Source organism: Eptatretus burgeri, chromosome 13 (genome assembly GCF_056783735.1).
Source record: "Eptatretus burgeri isolate ZD-2024b chromosome 13, Ebu_testis_v1, whole genome shotgun sequence".
NCBI classification, from domain to species: domain Eukaryota; kingdom Metazoa; phylum Chordata; class Myxini; order Myxiniformes; family Myxinidae; genus Eptatretus; species Eptatretus burgeri.
In genome coordinates, this window is record NC_140973.1 from 69,289,673 (window position 1) to 69,304,893 (window position 15,221).

Here is a 15,221-nt window from a genome sequence, read left to right on the forward strand (position 1 = left end):
AAGGGAATGCACTGGCATGTCCGACCATGTTTCAAGAGAACCGAAACATTTTGCGTGAGTGAAATGGCAGACTGCCGCCATGGGTTGGAGAACAAGGCCGACAAGGTTTACAACTTCACAATGTCAAGCAGTTCTCAAAAAACAGGCAACTTGTCAATCAAAAAAAAGCAATCGTATCAGAATCTATACACTCGGGCAAACACTTTGAAACTAATCCTCATAATGGGATACAGGTTCGGTATATCGCAAGAAAAGATGAAGAATCCAAATCAAGCATAATTCAACAAAATCTACAAGTTGAACATATTTGATACAAATTAAAATAATTGTGTTAATACCCAAGATGAACCACGTCAACCACACAGAGATTCAAAGTGTAATCTCATCACCGTCATAGCTACTACCACCCCAATTATTCCCACCTTGTGGAGTTGGCCAGGGAACTTTTGGCCCAAGTCATTTTATGAACCAGCTAGCAAAGCCTGATGCTCAACTGGAGGCAACTTCAGCAGGAATTTGTAATTTGTCCAGGTTGCCGGTGATAACTCACATACTCGACACAAAAGACATCGTGCGGCACCATGGGATCTTCAACGTCCACCAATGGCCAGTACAGGCAGACGGGTCCTCCGTCTTGACATTAATCTGATGGATGACACACTTTGTGATGAATCACCCTGAACATGAACCATCAGGCTGGTAATTTATAGTTTAAATGAGACGAGTGCGGATACCTTTAGGCAATTCTGCCAGTAAACAAAATTATAATCTCAAAACCTGTGATAATCATAAAATTAATTTGAAAGACCAAACAAACTTCAGGCGCCTCGTCCGTCAGAAATTTACCAACATGCTGCACCAGGTACCGAGATGACGTATAAACAGCCAGCAACAAGTATGCCAATTAACAAGAATTGTTTTTGGACTTTGCTGGCAGAATTCGAGAAGGCAAGCTAAATATCCCCTTCAGAGACTAGAGATAATGTTTACCATGTTCCATTCCATCACACATAAATCTCAATAATAATTTTTAAAAATCAGAAAAAAAGAAAGAAATCGGTCTGATACATACTAAGCATGCCTACGCATCAATATGATGAATATATTTTTGAGATTCTTTGAAGATACTTCAAGAAAAGCTGCTTGCATTTCTCTCCGATTCCTGTGGCTGTCAAAGCTCGAGGAAACATGATACTGGTGCAAACAAGAGATTCAAAAGCTCCTTTGTGATCCACATGCTGATGCAAGGATGATGTCACACACACACACACACACACACACACACACACACACACACACACACCAACACACACACACACACACACACCAACACACACACACACACACACACACACACACACACACACACACAAGCCAAGCTGCTTGGAATACCAAAAATACCACATCAGTTAAGCAATCCAATCCACTGAGAAAACACACATCAGCGGAAGTGAACAAGCGAATGTAGCACCAATTCTCAAGCAGCATCGTCGTCGACTTACATCAGGAATTAAAAGCTTGTTTACGGTACCAAAAAAAAATTAACGGTTTCAGTTGTTGATGTTAACATGTGGAATGGTCTTCTGGGGGAAGTTGGTTGCATCGTGGATAGTTGATAGGTTTAAACTGTGGTTGGATTCATACTCAAAAGCAATGGATAGGTCTATAGAGGGGTAACCGCTGTACCTGGGAACTGGGGATATTGCCAGGAATGGTAATGAAATAACTGACCAAATACAGCACTGCAGTAGATGAAAACTAGCAAGGTATGATCTGAATGTGATGTGTGCATGTTTGCCATGTTCGGGTGTGTGTGTGTGCGTGTGCGTGTGCGTGTGCGTGTGCGTGTGCGTGTGCGTGTGCGTGTGCGTGTGCGTCGTTCAACTCCTTCGCTCATTTAATCCATGCCGCTCTTCACAGCTGCTTGACAGTGTGTGAATATGTACTTTGTATTTCTTGAGTAGTTTGGGGAAAAAAAATTATTAAAAGGAAGGTGCAAGATCATGTTATGTCCCTGGATCGTCGGGAATGTGGAGATGACACTGGCTTGATGTGGCCTCCTCCTCCTGTGTCTGTGTTTCCTTGTGTGCAACATCATATTGGGTCAGTCAGATGAAGAAATAAAAAATAAAAAAAATTAACAAGTAAAACTTCATTTGAAGGCCCCTACAGTAAGATTTTCAAACTACATGTTCCCAGCACACAAAACAAAGGAAACGAGAAGGGCAATCGGTAGCGCGCATACCTCCGCCCGGATCTGGATCTTCACCAAAATCTAATCAATTCATTCTTGTCACACACCCAAACTGACCACCAAATTTCACCTGAATCCATCTACAACTTTTTGAGATATCCTGCACACAAACAAACAAACACAGACAGCGGCTAAAAACGACCTCCATTGGGTGGAGGTAACTGGAGTTCATGGAACACGACACCACACACAGTCATGAACAAAAATTATTTAAACGATTATTTACAAAAAATTAAAATAAAATAAAATTCCAGAACTATGGTGCTATTGAAGTAGGTCAGAAGCAGTCCCGAACACCATGCTTATACACCACCCCCATTCAACCTTTGTTTAAATTGAAGTCTGCAAACTGGTGGAGGTTCTTGGAAGTATGACAGACAATTTGTGTTCTCATCTTAATGTATATAATTAAATTTAAATACAATAAAAATAGCAAAAGTTGAATTAATTAATTCCGGTTTTATTGCCGTTTTACCCTGTGTCTATTACATCACCCTATCCAACACGTTACATTTGATCTTGTGCCTGTTGCATGTATCCATTATAACATCCTTAAAAACAGTAAGTTTCCTGTTTGGAATTATTTTCAATTTTGTTTGACCGTCAGGCAGGCAGACAGTAAAAATATCCCACTGCTCTCTGCATATGTGCAGTTGGGACAAATTCAGACCCAAAGACAGACAGACATGAACCAATTGCTTAACACTGCTTTCCCCTTCGCATGTGCAGGGTAATAAGAAAGGCACTCGGTGGAGCGCAAACCTCCACCACACTGAAAAGTTTACATTTTGTATCCCACTGATAGGTCGGATCTGCATCCGGAACTAAACCAAATCGAATCGGCTGGTTCTTCTCACGTACCCAACTCACCCAGCAAGTTTTGTCATAATCTGTCCACAACTTTTTGAAATATCGTGCTGTGGCTTACAATAAATCCACAAATATTGCAGGTTTCGACGAATCGCGGATGACCTATTGTGTTTCAATTTGGTTATCATGGGATTTCACTTCTGCCAATGGTGGTTTTTGAGCTGAGATGAGTCATCAGTTGTATCCAAATGATTACCTCCAATTATGAGCCTTTTGTTGGTTCTTGTGCACCGTTCTTAATACCCCACAAACCTAAAATGATGGACAAAATTAGTTGTGCCAAAAGGCAGAGAAAGGTTATGACGTTGGGTGAAAAAAAAAAAATCGAGTTGCGAGGTTGACAAGAGGTGAAAGTGGACAATCTGTGGGCCGCCATTACAGGATCAATGAATCGACTGTGCGGTGTATCCGTGAAAGTGAGTCAAATATCCGTTCAAATGTTGCCACCAGCGCTCCACAAAGCACAAAACTGTCATTCCAGTCCTGTGATCCTCGTATTGAAAGGATGGAAAATGCCCTTTATGGTTGGATCAAGGACCAAACACAGAAGGAAAAAAAGTGCCTTTAAATGGACTGGTGACATGGGGAAAATCATTCCGGATTTACCAACGTTTCCATGAGGCACCCGGGGCCGAAGACTCCGGTTCAACCATGGCTACCCATAAGGTCCACGCCAGCACGAGCTGGTTTGAGAAATTCAAAAGACGATTCGGCCTCCATCATGCAAAAGTAGTTGGGGAAGCAGCATCAGGAGACCATGATGCTGCGAAAAACTACTCGTCACAGCTCATGGAACTAATTTAGGCGAAGGGATTTATGTCGGGGCAGGTTTTTAACGCTGACGAGACGGGATTATTCCGGAAGAAGATGCCATCTGATACCTTCCTGCCGAAGTAGGAAAGATCTTCTCCGGGATTCAACGTGGTGAAGGATTGTCTTACCCTTCTCCTATGTGACAATGTAGCAGGCAACTGTCGTGCCGATGATCCAACATCCATGGCAAGTTCTACATCCACATCGTTAGAACCACCACCTTTCCCCACTCCAACAGCATCATCGTCATCATCCTGAGCTAAGTCTTGTGTTTTCTATTTATGGCAAAGTACAGTACGAGAGTCCATAATACATTTACCCTTACCCACCTTGCTGTTTTGGAATAAATTTAAAAGGTAAAAGTCTTGTTGTTTATTAACCTCCGCCATCGAAGATGGACGGAGGTTACTGTTTTCACCCCTGTCTGTTTGTTTGTTTGTGAACAGTATTGCGGAAAAACTCCTCGACCAATTTTGACGAAACTTGGTGGGGGGATTAGGTATGGTCCAAGGATCATGCCATTAGATTTTGGACTTGGTCCAAAGTCCAATATAACCGCTATGGTGGCCATTTTGAAAAAATATTTCAATTTTTGTTTTTGCATTTCTACATGTTTTAAGTGATTTCCAACCCCCCCCCCCAAAAAAAAATTGTTAGAGAAAAAAAAAATTAGAAAATTTTGCAACTTTTTTTTCAACAAAATTTCGATTTTATTTTTTTTTTTTGCTTTTCTGCATGTTAGAAGTGATTTCCAACAAAAAAAAAACATGCCAAAATTATAATTGCGGCTGATTTTGGAACTTCAGGTGGATATACCCACGTAAAATCAATTTCTGTCTCAAGGAATCTAGTTATGACGAATGAATTGAGGATGTAAAAGTTAAAAGTAAAAGGGAAAGTTGCAAACTATAACTCTGTGAGCACTGTTGACGTCAAATTGAATGAATAGGATATCAGGTTCATTTGAGTGGCCTAGCAGTATTGGCGGCGGAGGTTTTGCACTCTACCGAGTGCTCTTCCTCTCGTTTTAGACAGTATTTATTTGATTTACATATTTGTTTCAATGTGAAGTTTTATATTTATTAACCTCCGCCATCGAAGATTGGAGGTTACAGTTTTCACCCCTTTCTGTTTGTTTGTTTGTTTGTGAACAGTATTGCGGAAAAACTCCGACGGATTTCGACGAAACTTGGTGGGGGGATTAGGTATGGTCCAAAGACCATGCCATTAGATTTTGGACTCGGTCCAAAATCCAATATGGCCGCTATTTTAAAAAATATTTGAATTTTTTTTTTTTGCATTTCTACATGTTTTAAGTGATTTCCAACCCCCCCCCCAAAAAAAAAATGTTGGAGAAAAGAACTATAACTGTCAGCACTGTTGACGTCATATTTAATGAATAAGATATAAGGTTCACTTGAGTGACCCAGCAGTATTGGCGGCGGAGGTTTTGCACTCTCCCGAGTGCTCCCCCTCTAGTTTTACATGTTTTTATTTCTGGCCGACACCCACCTTCCTCTACATTTTCTCGAAGCCCAGGAATCGAACCCCCTTTTCCCACAGGCCCTTGGTTTTAACTATTGCGGCATTTTCCAGGACATAACTCCCACGACATTTGAGGGTTTACTGTATATCATTTTTGGCCCGAATTCTCAATTATGAAGAATCTCCTTAAAAATAAAATAAAATTCTCGTATCCAGATGCGGATCTTCACCAGACTACAACCAATTTGGCCTTGTCACACATCCATCCTGTATACCAGGTGTCAAGCAACTTAACAAGGCAGTCTTTCATTTTCGCAAACAATAATGAAGAACAACCGTTTTACCCCATGTGCACGAAGAGGGGTTAAGTAATTGGTTCACCCTTTCTATCTGCAGGCATTAGTGTATGATTGAGGAACCACTTAATTGCAATTGAATGTTGTATGTTGAACACTGTAAAGCATAGACTTGAACAAGAACCTGCAGTTTAGCACTACTTTGGCTCTGAATTTGGCTAATTGTATGGAATTTTGTCCTGATCGCACTTCCACACAGAGGAGTAGTCAGGTAATTGTTTTCTTTGTCTGTCCGTCAGTGTCAGACAAAATTGAAAATCATTTCAAACAAGAAACTTCCTGTTTTTATGGACGTCATAAAGGACACATATAGCAGGCACAGATAACTAATTTAACATGTTAAATAAGGTGGGAGTGGGGAAACTTAGCTAAATATAGCATAACAATTGTGCATTTTGTGAGGAAAGCACCAAATTTGGCACACTAGTAGCCTAACATATTATGAACAGATTTGGATATTGAGCCATGTCAAATTCAGCCGCTGATGGCTGTGGCAGCCATTTTCCACTGCCATCAAAAATTTTGAGATGGCCCTATATCCAAATCTGTTCATAATATGATCGGCTACTAGTGTGCCAAATTTGGTGCTTTCCTCACAAAATGCACAATTGTTATGCTAAGTTGCCCCACGATGGTGTAAAAGACTGCATCAATGGCAATAAACCTCAAAAAGTATTTATTTATTTATTTTCTACAGCCTTGGAAACTTTTATTTTATTTCAATTGAATTATATCCTTGAACACTGTGCAAAACAAATTGCCAGCAGTTTCAAAAACCTCCAGCTTAGCACCACTTGGACAAAATATTATGCCATTTTACACTATCTCGACCAATCAAATTTGCCGCTTTGCACTCTCAACGTTGGGAAATATTGAGATTCAGACAAAATTGCGGCTCATAGGAAATACAGATCGTGCGAGGAAACTCAAAGCAAGAGTTGAAAAGACCCTTACCATGTCCTTTTTCTCAAGATCACATGGAGTAAAGTGTTCTCTGAATTCCAGTATTTCAAGGCGATCATGAAATACTTCATTTTTAATCTCGTTTTACCCAGCTATATATTCGAAATTGGTCGATTCAGAAAATGAAATCGGAATGCTTGCATACATAATAAACCTTTGGATGTCAAGGTAATTTATCAATCGTGTATCCAAATTATTGTATTTTGGGTGTCAAAGGCAAAGAGGGAGTTTTGGTGAATAAGATCCATAAATCTAAACACAGTGACCACAATCAAGTTGGAAATCGTGAAATGATGCCGAGGAACCATCCTCGCGAATAAAATGTGCAGATATAACTTACTGCTCCCATTGAATCGTCTGGATAACAAAAACGCGCTGTGGAATAGGTGAAGTGAAGGACACCGTTGTCCGATTCAGTGTGCAGGTCAAGCTGCAAAGGGATGCTCATCATGATATAATACACCAAAAAGTGCAGTCAGCATTCACAGCATGCTCGGAAATTTACGTGCAGATACCCCATGCTAACATGTGAAAGTCTTCAGCGTGACTTCAGCATGGAAACATGTAACCAGAAGGGAACGAGACTACAAGGGTGGATTCTGATTCACCATACTTTTCTGATGTACCATACTCTGTTACAGAGCATCGGGGCTGCTTATTCAGTTTCTCGGCAAGGGTTATACCGGGTGGTTTGTCATTGCTTTCTAAGCAGTAATTTGGACAGGAATTTGTAATTTCTTAAGGGTGCTGGCAAGAGCTTGCCGACTCTTCATGAAGGCCACCGTGGGATCTTTAACATCGACCAACTAGTACTGGGAAACAGAACGCCCATTTTAACGTCCATCCGAAGGAGAGCACACACATTATTGATAAATCGCCCTGCCTGTGAAACACCCGGACGACAGTTTATCGATGTTTATAGATGATAGATGACGAACAGCTCCGTCGGCTAAGCTAGACGGCTTTGAGGAAAGTGTGCATACCTCTTCGCCATCCTGCCAGCCCACAAGGGTGGATACAATCTTAAAAAGGCATGACTCCAGAAACATAGTCAATCTTTCATTCTTCAGGCATGCAAGTAGGGATAGAAGAAAATATAGCAAAAAATAAATCAAATAATAATACATTTTCAAATGAATAAAATAGTATTTAGAAGTGTAGTTCTAAGATAAAATCACAATTATTATATTAATTTTAAACCACCCATAAATAGCCTTGATTGATTTCCTTTGGTACAAGTTGTGGAGAAAGGAGAGGGGAGGGAGGGAGCAGAGTTAGGGACACAGATATGCGCACTTACCCGAGCAATTTAGGATGGATTTGAATCCTGAGTGAGGTATAAATTCTCATCCTGGGGTTTCGCAGGCAAAGCGAGGCATCGACGTGTGCGCAGTGTCGTATGGATGTTAACTCGGATTAAAAAAAAAAACATCGGCCAGCCACGATCATTAGTGGAGTAACACATTAAAGATCCCACAGTATTTTTCAGAGAGTAGTTGAGTTATCGCCAGCACCCTGAACAAGTTACAAATTCCTGATCAAACTACATTCAGTCGAAAATCAGGCGGTTCATCGAAAACTTGACCCAAAAACATCGCCCATAAGACAGAGAACGATTGGGACATTATAAGAGTAGCAGTGGTTGTGGAATTTGGAAGCAAAACAGCGAAATCCACCATTCGGTGGGGGAAGCGTGACACGATAGTCTCCATCGAAGCGATTTCGAATATGATGCATGGAATCAACGGGACGTTGAGGTATGCTAACCGCCGTGGGAAGCGAGGAGAAGGTGCAGTTTCGGGCATTACCCATTCGTCAAGGCAAGAAAGGGCTCTTGCTCTCGTTGGCTCTTGCTCCGACCATCCCGTTCACAAAGGGTTTTCAACAGAAATGTCATCTTCTCCTTGCTTCACGCCGCAGTTAGCATACCTGCCCGTTGTCACACATCGACAGTTGTCCTCACCAGCAAGACGACTTCTTTCGAATTCAAAACGAATTCCACCCAGTATTACACGAACCACATTGAGTGTTTCTGAGCACACAATCTCCCCACTCCCAACCCACACTTTTGACATCATTTTACAAATTCACAGAAAATGTTCAAGTTAACACAGTGATGACAAGCAGCTGTCGTGCTGGAGAGAAAAACTTTCAAAAACTACTTCTCCGAGAGCAAACCAAGCATAAGTACTCGCATCTCTGGCGGTACATAGCCAGGTTAAAGGGTTCCAGAATTCAGGTTCCAGAATCCCCCAAGACCGTCGAACCTCGATGACAGCTTTGTTTGTGAGCATTTTGCCATCGACATAACTAGCTGCTTGTTGGCAAGCGGTTCAAGGTGCTTCACCATGGGTAATTCACGATAATTATTTTTAAAATAATAACAATTTAAACTCCCAAGTACCGGGTGAAATGGCTTCTTGTCCTTGGCAAACGAGACAATGTCTGGACCACAGAAGAGGGAGAATTTTCCAATAGATCAGCAGACGATTTTGACATTGTATTCAATATTAATGGCACATGAATATTACATTAGGGATGGAAGAAGCTAGCAGAAAAAAGAAGGAAAAAAAAGGGCATTATAAATGTATAAGCTATCAAAGGAATTAACCACAAAAAATACATTAACCCTCGGATTAGACAAGAGTACCCCCCGTAGAAGCCACGTATTTGTTGAAGGCTTTCCTTGGTATCCCGCGAGGTTAAAAAATATTATATTTTTAAAAAAGATTTTCACCAAATTGTTTGCATTCATCTTGTTTGGCCACCAAACGGATTCGCCATCCAAGCACTTGCATCACCAAACACTTCTCATTGCACGCAACACCATTCATGGGCCGCTCATGCATTTATGAATGGAGGTCGGGGCCCGGGCCATTGTGTGAGTTTTCAATGTTTCTCTTGAAACTCTTTTGGAACTTTTGGAACCCCCACCACCAAAAAAAAATACCTATCGTGAGCCATAAAACATCTGCCATGCAATGAACACGACATAATGAGCAACGAGAGATGTTTTGTGAGAAGGCAGTTTGGGCGGAGTCTGGAAGGAAGCGGTACACCGATTAGAGGACGGGGTCTTCGTACGAACTGCAGCACCGGTTCACTTCAACCGTCTCGTTCATACGAGAACGTTTCAACGGAAGGAAGAGTTTCCTTGTTAACCGGCTCGAACCTGGTATAGTCTCACGAAGGTGAAACAGGCCGCCGGTGTTGGGGTTAAAACAATTCCCGCAGAGTTCGCATTATGCACCTTCACACGGACCGGGAACGATCGTCATCGGAAAACTCAAAACACACACACACACACACACACACACACACACACACACACACACACACACACACACACACACACACACACACACACACACACACACACACACACACCTGCGATCATGTGGATACAATAAAGCCATAAAAGGTAATGGTGTACGGTCACGATCCGATCGGCCGACATCAAAAGCCATTTAGCAGTGGAGGCGGTTTTCGCGTCGTACTACATGTACTATTTACCATACAGTACGCGGCCATTATTTACCCACACGGGCCTGCACCGGCCTCGGGATTCGAACCCCCGAGCCGCGCACGGTGACAGCGCGAGCGGGCGCGGGAGGCGCGGGAGGCGCGGGAGGCGCGGGGAGGCGCGTGCCGATGTATTTCTATGTATTTTTGTGAATGAGCCGCGGCGAAGCGCGCACGTGCGGCCAGGAATGCGCGCGCTGCTGCTGCTGCTGCTGCTGCTGCTGCGCGAGGCCCGAGGACGGTGTGAATGAGAAACGGCCATTCACAAACACGAACCGAACATCCCATTCTTCTCTGCCTTTTCGCCTACAGTCACCTCGCCGTGCATTTACCTCAAAACCATTTACCTCAAGCAAACCCCGTCCCCCCCTTCACCTCCACCCATTAAATATCTCCTGAATTACCCCCCCCCCTCCATAATAATCACTTACTCGTCCTGCACCCTGTCTTCGGTCATCTTTCACGAAGGGCCCTCGGTAAGCGCCTCCGCCCGGGCCGCGCATCGAGAGGCGGCCCGGGGAGAGCGAGCAGGCAGCTGGGAGCGCGTTGAGAGAGGAGAACTGGGAGCCCGACACTGAGAATGGCTGAGAGGAAGAGGCAAGCCGCGTACATCCGGCGCATCAAGCTCAATCCGGCGGCTCCATGTCGCGGGAGGCGCGGCACAGCCTCGTCGGGCCTCGCCTTCCGCGCTCACGAAAGAGTCCAACCCACAGCACGCCCACCCTCAGCTCTCACCGCCCACGTTGCACCCGAATCCCGCCCAAAAAGGACTTCGCCGGTGAAGTGAAGGATAGCGATCGGCGGACGGCTGGGAGGAGAAGAGGACGGAACGCCCGCTCCGTGTTGGTAGCCAGGGAGTGAGGGAGGGAGGGAGAGTTGCATTCCAGACGCGGAGGAATACGCGCTGTGCTGTTGTCACTGTGCTTCGGTTGAGCCCTTTTTGTATCCTCAGTGCTTCAATCGAGCAGCAGCAGCAGCAGCTCTCTTGGCTGGATTTAAATCCACGGCGATGGTATCCTTCACTCCGTTTTCAATTAGCGAGCACTCTCTCGCAATCGAGCAAAATAACAGGTCGACCCACGTCCCGCGGTTTTGACGGACGAGGAAGGAAATAGAAGGGTCTTGATCTCCAGCTTGAACTGTGGTGCCGCCGTGCACCTGTCACTCCAAACATAGGTCTCGAGTCGAACTGTCGACTCAAAGTTTGAAGTCTTCAGCTCGGTCAAGATTTCCGACGATCCATTCAAGATGATACGTTCACCAAACCATGGCGGTGCCAACACCTAAAGAGGGGACAGGGGGAGAGTGGGGTTGAGGTCACACGTGCATGTGGTGTGGGACGCGTGTTCTTTCACTTGATCGTCAAAACAAATATTTGTTTTTCAAAATGTGCACTCAAAACGTACCTTACCTTACCTGCGAGCAGCGCAGCACACCTGTGATCGTGCATGTTATCCCAAGGTTGTCATGTGTCTTTTATGAGTTAAAAACCAACAAACAGCACAATTAGTAACAGCAGGAGGTAGATGCAATGCCCTCGTGGAATTTAAAGTGTGTGTGTGTGTGTGTGTGTGTGTGTGTGTGTGTGTGTGTGTGTGTGTGTGTGTGTGTGTGTGTGTGTGTGTGTGTGTGTGTGTGTGTGTGTGTGTGTGTGTGTGTGTGTGTGTGTGTGTGTGTGTCTCTCAACAGAGTGAGGTCTTGCCTTGCTGATGTTGTAAGTAAAATCCAGAAGGTGTTATAATGTACATTTTGGACACAAAAGGTATTTGTCTGTAACCTCATCACAGTTTGTGAAGCACGCACAGCACTTGGTAATAAATAACACGTGACAATCACAAGGGAGGGTCCTGATCATGTGCTAATTTCCGACCATTATCAAGACAATGCAACTAACCACTTCCCCTACCCCCCCCCCCAAATTATACTCCCCATGGGGTCCACACTTTCCTGGAGAAATTTGGTCACGATTAGTGAAAACCGTTCACGACATTACCCTTCCCCCTCTTCCTAATCTTCCCTTAAATGTCAAAATTCATTCAAGCTGATAACTTAATTTTGTTTGTCATCAGCCATCCCTTATGATTCCTACACTATCCCGATCAAGCTTGTTGGAGATCCCCCATCCCCCTATTCCAATTCCTCCCAAAATTGAAAAAAAAACAATTAAAACTGATAAGTTAATTTTTTCACCATAAATACCCCCATGGGGCCCCATTCTGCAAACCACATTTGGTAGCACTGTGGCCCAAAGGGCTGACGAGAATAGCCAGACCCCTATATTGAGAACCCTTCACTCCCCCCCTCTCTAAAATGATTACCCCCTATTATCCCCATTATGGCTGATAAATTTGGTTGCGATCATGTAAGCTGTAACAAGCATGCCCCCACCCCTCACCCAATTCCACCCAAGATCGTAACACTACCCCCTCTCCCCAATGGCACTCTCCCTCCCCCACCATTATATCTGCCAAGTATGGTGGCCTGACAATATTCCGTTCTCAAGATATACAAGATATAAGAGGACGGACAAACAGACAAACAGTAAATGGAATGCGATAATAAAGGTAGTTTTGTGTTTGTATCACCTTTACCTGATATCAAACGCACTGCAAGTGGACCAGGTATTACTTGCATCAGGGTTCACCCGAAAGTTATCCCCCCCCCTAATGATCCCCAAAATCTTTGATCCACCAAAAATCAATGATCTCACAACTCCCAAAAGATTCGATCAGCACCTGTAACCAACACGTATTGCCAGGGTACCCATGTACACAGTGACGTCATTCACAAAACTCATCGATGTACCACGTCATTGTATTAAATGCCATGCAAATCAGAAAAAGGCAGCCACATAAACCTATAGCACAGTGAATGGTAATAGAAGAAGAGGAAGAATAATAGGACAATATCCACTCATTGATCCAATTCGCCATACTCAGTGATACTGAGTGTAGGTTTTGCTGAAGCAGTTTCTTGACCTGGAGTCATGCTCGGTCGTTTGCCATCCCTTTCTCAGCAATAGTTAGGGCAGGAATTTTGAATTTGTTCAGGGTGCCGGTAGTAGATCACCTACTCTTCGTAAAGGACACCGTGGGATCTTTAACGTCCACTAACTGATGCTGGAAGACGGGATGTCCAGTTTAACGTCCATCCGAGGGACGGCACGCACATTGATGAATCACCCTGCTCATGAAACACCTGGATGACAGCTTATAGCTGGTTGGAATTCAAACCCAGATTAGATGGCTTAGAGGTGAGTGTATGCTCCTCTCGGTTTAGGGCCTGGGCCATCATGCCGACCCGATTAGTAGGGCAGCTAAATAGGCCCCACGTGCACCCCCCTGAGTACTTATGCAAACATACTTTTTTAGAATCCTGAAGGTGTCTAGTTAAATTTTTTAGATGTTAACAAGAAAATTTTGTTGGTCTTGGGGTCTATTTGGCTGCCATCCTGGATTTTGACATGCCCAATTATCGAAAAACAGAAATTTTCATAACTTTTGAACCAAACATGCTAGAAATACAATTGAAACATCTATTCCATACAATTTTGACATGACAAATTTCTTTATAATATCATTTTTAATATTTGATAATGCTTTATGGGTCATACTTCTCAAAATGGTGAAAAACATTTTTAAAAAGCATGCCTAAGGAATCATATATTTGCCTTATATTGGGTCCATGGTGGTTAATTGCCACATATAAACTGACCAACAACATTGTAATTCTCATTTCATATTGTATAGGCTTTGCTTACTGGCATCTGATAACTGTGTCAGCAATGGTCATACCTTGTAAAATTTTGTAACCTTGTGACATGTTTGTAAGTCTTCCGAGAACTCTTAGTCCATGTTGGGCCTGGGTAAGAATAGCCTCACTCACCTTATGTATGGAGTAGAAGTACCCTAAATGAGGCAACTTGATTAAGTGATAAGAACCTGGAACTTGAATTTTAAATCAAATACAATATTAGGAATTTATGCTGTTTCCCATTGTTGCTGTGTTATACTGACCTTACCTTCCTAGAACACTAAATAATACTTTCTGTTTGTTTCAGTTGTTAAGATTTTTTTGCATTGTATCAATGTATGGGCCTTACTGACTTGAGTCTGTTGAAGAATCGGTGGTCATTTACTGCATGGAAACTGAACAAAACCTTTGTTACTCTAATTTTAACATTGTATGGGCCTTACTGACTTGTGTCTGTTGAGGCAGCGGTGGTCATTCGCTATGTGTAAACTGACCAACAGCATTGTTACCTCTGTAAACGATTTTTCCTCAATTCCTTCATCATATTTTCTTCTGGTTTCAGGTGCACACAACGGTGATGGTGAGAAACTAATCTGTAGCATGTAGATAGACATATTGCTTATTTGGTGGAGGGTTCACATCATAGTGAAGTAGAAACTAACCCAACTATGCTGAAAGGAAAAAAACACCCGAGCACTGAAAGTCCAGTTGACTGTCAAACTAAAAAGTCTCTTCCCCCAACTGTATCTTGCATGTGACTGGTATTAATAATTATGGGAATTTTACATCATTTCGCAGTATCAAAGCAGATCCCATTGAGAAACTGGCCTTCCTGCATGACATCCATGATAAACGTTTAGCTGAATCTTCAGGGTCTTCCTAACATATGGAGAATATATGCAGTCAGATACCTGATTTATGAGAAGGTGTTGAACTGCATGCCATTGGTTATCACAGAGGATGCTACCAGTACTTTTCCAATGTCCCTTCATTGGCTAACTGAATACAAAAACCAGCCCTCAACATCTCAAGCGACACTTCGGCGATCGCCTCGCAAAAAAACAGTCAGAAACTGTTCTTTTCGGCCCTGAATGCATCTTCTGTGATAAAATTGATCTGAAGCTACCTGGGCGATCAGGCAAAAAGGAGAAACCTATCAAGTTCACCCTACCCACAGCTTGGAAGCGTATTGAACCTCAAGTATT

At 43.1% G+C, this 15,221-nt stretch overlaps 1 protein-coding gene across 2 annotated transcripts in view; it reads right to left on the reverse strand.

Moving 5' to 3' along the window:
• Positions 1–11,805, reverse strand: part of SPRED2 (sprouty related EVH1 domain containing 2) — a 126,470-nt gene extending 114,665 nt beyond the window's left edge. Inside the window, exon 1 of one of the 2 annotated variants that reach the window (XM_085852863.1) lies at positions 10,695–11,805. In XM_085852863.1, coding sequence (XP_085708989.1) covers positions 10,695–10,720 — 26 coding nt within the window. In that variant the 5' untranslated portion in view covers positions 10,721–11,805. The remainder of the gene's footprint in view (positions 1–10,694) is intronic. The other variant, XM_085852862.1, reaches the window with a different exon arrangement.
• Between the last annotated feature and the right edge of the window lie 3,416 nt (positions 11,806–15,221).